Genomic DNA, 6,000 nt, shown 5'->3' with positions numbered 1-6,000 from the left:
TCCTCGGTGCTGGGATTGCGGGCATGTGCCACCACACCCAGTTTAGGCAGTGATCAAGCCCAGGGCTTCATGCACACTAGACAAGCACTCCACCAACTCAGCTACATCCCCAGTCCCCAGAGCAGGTTTGACAACATAGGCTAAAGGTGAGGATTACCTATCTCTCCCAGAAGGTGCCAGGGAGAGCCCACTGCTATCCCCTTTCCCTTTGGAACATTCATTGCTTGGGCTCTAAACACTGCTAGGGCTGGAGAGATGGCTCAGTAGTTAAGAGCACCGGCTGCTCTTCCAGAGGACCCGGATTCAATTCCCAGCACCCACATGGCAGCTCACAACTGTCTGTAAATCCTGTTTCAGGGTATCTGACACCCTCACACAGACATACATGCAGGCAAAATACCAATGCACATAAAATTAAACACTGCTTTCTACTGTTCATTCAGCACTAGAATGTGCTGCTCTCCAAATATTGGTACTAATCATACAGATTCTGATGATGGAATCTAATTCTAGTTGAAATAGTGAATATGAAAAAGGAAAGTATCACTCGAGTCAGAGAAGCCTTGGTCACTTCATAAATGAACATGCTTACAAAGAAAGGACATTTTTCTAGTAATTGTGAGCTAAGAAGCCACACCCATGTGCATTTTATTCCCAGATTATATTTTTGGGGGGCTAGCAGCAGTCAGAATAGAGCAGGAGGAAGGTCTTTTTTGTATGGATAAGAGGACTGCGTTCCTGTAGCCTGGACGCTGACTGCAGCGATGAAATTTGATCTCTTGAGCATTTCTCCCATGGGCAGAGTCGGGTAGTAGGCCAGGTAGAAGGCCAGCGCGCCCACAAAGCTGTCACCAGCACCCTGCAGGGAAAGGAAGACATGCAGTCAAGCTGTGGCTCAGTGGTGGAGTGCCTGCCTGGTATGCCAGAGGCCCTGGGTTCAAGCCCCAGGACAGACTGAACCAACCCTTTTAATTTTAGAGTGGCTTCAGAGTTTCAGAGAAGGAGCACAGACACTCCAGCCACAGCTTTGTTGACATCTAGATGCGGCATGCTTACCATACCTGGTGAAATCTAGTAACTGAATTTCATACTTCTTCGGATTTTATTAGTTTCTGCTGTGTCCTTTTCCTGTCTCAGCATCCCATGCGGGATGCCATTTTACAGTTAGTTGTCATGTTTCTTCAATGTCTATAGGCTATGACAGTATCTTAGGTGTTTTTGATGAAAGTTTAGAGGTTGGCTACTGATGGAGGAGTTACTTTTATTTAATAAAGAAACTGCCTTGGCCCATTTATAGGCCAGCCCTTAGGTGGGTGGAGTAAACAGACAAAATGCTGGGAGAAAGAAGCCGAGTCAGTGAGTCGCCATGATTCTCCCATTCCAGACAGACGCAGGTTAAGATCTTCCCTGGTAAGCCAGCTCATGATGCTACACAGATATTAAAAATGGGTTAGAACAATATGTAAGAGCTAGCCAGTAAGAGGCCGGAACTAATGGGCCAGGCAGTGTTTAAAAGAATACAGTTTCCGTATAATTATTTGGGGGCATAAGCTAGCAATGCGGGCGGCCGGGTGCCGGGGACTCAGCCCTGCCGCTCGTATTACAACAGGCTACTTTGTAGAATGTGCCTCAGTTAGGGTAGACAGGACCTCACTGTGTAGCACAGGTTAGCCTTAGTGTCTCCAGTGTGGGAGATTGGCTGGCTCTGGGATTTGTTTCTAAATCAAAGCACGGATGTGTGCTGTGATAAGTCTCCTCGACTATGTGGCTGAGTGGCTTCAGCCAGGTATCTCTAATGACAGTCTCCTCTTTTCATATTATATTCTGTAAGCTGGGAGGAATGAAGAACAGAATAAATAATATTAGATAATAGCCCAAAAATGAGTTCATACTTATATGAATGATGAAATAAATGGTGGGGAGGGATGACAGATTTTGAATGTAGAACTCAAAACAATTTCTGTCAATAGTATTTGCTCAGGGATCTAAAGCATTAGTTAAGAACGGAGCTCTGCCCACTTAAGAACAGGGTCTGCCAGCATTGGCAACTGGGTTCTTTTCAGCTGCCTCCCGTGTCTTTTATACCAACTCCATCATTTTGCTCTTGCTTACTTTCTGGGACAAGATGCCCCAGGCTCATTTTGTATATCCTGCCTCTAACCCTAAAATTAGCTATTACAAATGCATGCAAAGTGGTGAGCCATTCAGTTGCTGTTCTCAAACCAAATGCAGGGGACAGAATCTTCCCTTTCATTCTCCAGGGTCTGTGTTAGAGAAGGTCACAGAGGAACCAAATTAATACTGTTATCAGCGCTTCTAGGGCACTACCTTATCCTGTAACCAATATGTTTAAAACAATTTTAAGTGTAATTATAGAATCTCACTTTGGAAATTTTGGTATCAACGGCTTTCAGGGGCATTTTCCAGTGCCCCCCCTCCCCTGCACACACCGATTACTGATTCCTTAGGCCTAGTTATCACAGTTCTTGGTAAGTCTTGTGGCTGTTCTAACCACTGCAAAGAGAGAGCCCTGATGTGTAATTGTCTCCGTGCAGCTGAAACATCCGTTGAGCTATGTGTCTAGCACAGTGGTGCACAATGAGAAAAGAGGCATGGTGGTGAAGGGCGTTAGTCCCAGCATCGAATTAGTAGGCAGAGGCAGAAAATACAATCTTGAGGCCAGCCTGGTCTACACGATGACATCTAGACTAGCCAGGACTACATAGTGAGACCTGTCTAAAAAGGGGTGTGTGCAGAACCCACATGTAAGTATTAAATACTATGGCAGCTTACAAATGGTTTGGGGTGTGTGGGGTGTGTTTTCAAGAGTGAGAGTCTCATAGGGTCTTGCTAGGTAGTCCAGGCTGGCCTGGACTTGGGATCTTCCTGACTCGGCCTCAGGAGTCTTCACTGGGTTTACAGGCTTGTACCACCATGCCAAGCTCAATTAGTGAGGGTTTTAAGAAAGGGTTGGAGAAAACCTCCTGAGGTTTCTCTGGAATAATCTGGATTTCTAACAGAACAAGACAGCAAGGAGGGAAGAGTGGACTCAGGAGACAAGCGTTGTCACCACTCTTTGTCCACACAGCCAACATGGGCAGTATGGGACCTGCCACGGAGCCATAGCCGTGCGGATGTCGATTCCCTCTCCCCGCCACCATTTCTCTCCTCTCCCTTCTCTTTTCCTCTTTTTCTGAGCTCCTAGGTATTTCTCTAAGTTCATTTTTCTATGAATACAATGGAGGCAAAGACATGGTTCTCAGGACTCTTTCGCTTCCCAGCAAGCAGCATGACGTGAGAGGGGCTGGGGCCAGAGGAACACTGAGCTGAAGGCTATACTGTGAGAACCTTGAAGCCTGGGCATCCTGTCTTATACCTGTAACCCCGCACGCCAGAGGCTGAGGCAGGAGGACCACTGCAAGTTCAAGGCCAGCCTGGTCTACAGAGTTCCATAGTAGCCAGGCCCACCTAGTGAGATTGTATCTCAGAACCAAAACAACAAATAACAACAAAAGGAAACCTCTCCCCCTACAATCTGATATATTAAAAATGACTAGAAAATATGAAAATTCCGCTGTCATGATTAATGATTGAAGAGATGAAAATGTTTACTATCCCAACTTGATTATTACATTCTATCTATGTATTGAATAATATACTTCATAAAGATGTACAAATACACCTAAAAAAAACAGAGCTGGAGAGATAACTCAGTGGTTAAGAACTCTTCGAGAGGACACAGGTTCAATTCCCAGCACCCACATGACAGCTCACAACCATCTTTAACTCCAGTTCCAGGGTATCGAACACCCTCACACTAAAGGATAGAGAGAGACATTGTACTGCTTGCTGCGTTCTGTTGACACTGCTTGCGTTGCTTCTGTCATTGTGGCCGAAGGTGAGGAAACACGGGTGAAACTGTGTGCTGGAGGCATTACTTAGGCAACGGGTTTTTACACCCCATTTCCCTCCCTTCTCCGTGCCTCACAGACAGACTTCAAAGGTACACTCTTCCTATATTTAAATTTTTTTTCCATCAAGAATACCCGCTATCCTCACTGCAGGATTCTTCCAGAATTTAAGTCAGAAATAAAGTCACTGTGACACAGTGGGCACAGGCAAAGCTCGGGGGGCAAGGTGCGTCTCTGCCGCCTTCCACCGGCAAAGCCCAGGGTGCAGGCGCGTCTCTGCCGCCTTCCATTGGCAAAGCCAAGGGGACAAGCGCATCTCTACCGCCTTCCACGGGCAAAGCCAAGGGGACAGGCGCGTCTCTGCCGCCTTCCATGGGCAAAGCCCAGGGGACAAGCGCGTCTCTGCCGCCTTCCACGGGCAAAGCTGAGGGGACAGGCACGTCTCTGCCACGTTCCACGGTCAGCATGCCATGGTCCCAAAAGCAGACTGTGGCAACACAAGGAAATATAAAAACAGCCGCGTTGATTCAGGTGTAAAAGTAGTAATTTTTAAACTACTGGAACATAAATATATAAACATGTACGCATGCGCCACAATCAAGTAGAACTTGTCCAAGGAATAAATGCAAGGCTAGCCCAACACTTACTTTAAAAATCAATATAAGTAACTTTTAAAACAATTTCAGGAAGACGATAGACTAGCCTTGGTCGTCTGAGGCGTTTATGAACAGATGTCCTGTGGGCTCACCCTGGAGGAAAGCAACTCTTCCCCTCATCCTGGGGTCTGGCCTGGGTGGGTATTGTCCCTTTCAGCAGCGTTGTTCTGGGTTGCGTAGCCAGTTTGGAAAGGCAAGAAAAAGGGCAAGTATGCAGATTGGAAAGAAGGAAAATTCCGTGACTGGCATAATGATTTATGTAGATATTCATTCGTGAGAAAACAATTCCTGCATGAAATAACAGGTTCAACAAGATCACTGGATACCTTGTCAGTATAAAAATGAATCGTATTTCTATATAATAACAATGAACAATGAGAAACCAAAAGCACTTGTCTAGGAATGTCGTTCAGTTGGCCCAGTGCTTGCCTAATGTACATGAAGCCCTATGCTTGATCCCTAGCTGTCTAAACTGGACGTGTGGCACATGCGTGTAACCCCAGCGTTGAGGAGTGGAGGCGGGAGGACCAGAAGTTCAAGATCATCTGAAACTATGTAGTAAGTCATGTGTCAGAAACTCATTTAAAAAAACAACATGTTTGGGGGCTGGAGAGATGGCTCAGTGGTTAAGAGCATTGCCTGCTCTTCCAAAGGTCCTGAGTTCAATTCCCAGCAACCACATGGTGGCTCACAACCATCTGTAAAGAGGTCTGGCGCCCTCTCCTGGCCTTCAGGCATACACACAGACAGAATATTGTATACATAATAAATAAATAAATATTTTAAAAAACAAAACAACAACAAAAAAAACCCAACATGTTTGGGTTAGAAAGGTAGCGGCTCAGAGCTACGTGTGTGCCTGTGCGGTGAGGGGACAGTCAGGAGGATCACTTGGTTTGCTCCTCCTGTTTAGTGAGACCGTGTCCAGGTGGAGAGTGACAGAACAAACACTGTGTGCCCTCCTGGCCTCTGCCCGCACATGCGTACTGCACACATGCACAGGGGAGAACACGGAACCGAGCGTGACACAGCACGTTAATGATAGGGTGCGGCAGAGCTGCAATTTCCAAGTTTTCTATAATAAAAATTAAAGACTTAGAGATTCTAAAAAGTCAAATTGGTCACCTTTTGTGAATTTGCAAGTGTGACCATTTTTGCCTCTACATGACTTCTCTCTTTTTGAAACATTTTGCAGCTATCCGCTATTTGTCGGTGCGAAATGAATCCAGGGAAACTCCTGCTTGCATGTGTGGATGCTGAAGCACAAGCTCACTGTGGCAGGCTTTCGCAACCCAGGCCAAGTCAAGGGGACCGGTAGGAACACTTAGGGGCTGTGGCAGTGACTGCAGGGGAGCCGAGGCTCAAGGTGTTAGCAGCAGAGCTAACCAACCATGGCAGAACACGGTGACCAAGAACCTTGACCCAGGCGATCC

At 46.4% G+C, this 6,000-nt stretch overlaps 1 protein-coding gene across 1 annotated transcript in view; it reads right to left on the bottom strand.

The window, feature by feature from the left end:
• Positions 1-643: 643 nt before the first annotated feature.
• Rbks (ribokinase) overlaps positions 644-6,000 on the bottom strand; it is an 82,394-nt gene continuing 77,037 nt past the window's right edge. Inside the window, exon 8 of the mRNA XM_057771934.1 lies at positions 644-859. Within this exon, the coding sequence (XP_057627917.1) occupies positions 686-859 (174 nt within the window). The 3' untranslated portion in view covers positions 644-685. The remainder of the gene's footprint in view (positions 860-6,000) is intronic.

The sequence above is a fragment of the Chionomys nivalis genome, chromosome 1, assembly GCF_950005125.1.
Source record: "Chionomys nivalis chromosome 1, mChiNiv1.1, whole genome shotgun sequence".
In the NCBI taxonomy this organism is placed as follows: domain Eukaryota; kingdom Metazoa; phylum Chordata; class Mammalia; order Rodentia; family Cricetidae; genus Chionomys; species Chionomys nivalis.
This window is presented reverse-complemented; position numbering and strand designations above follow the sequence as displayed.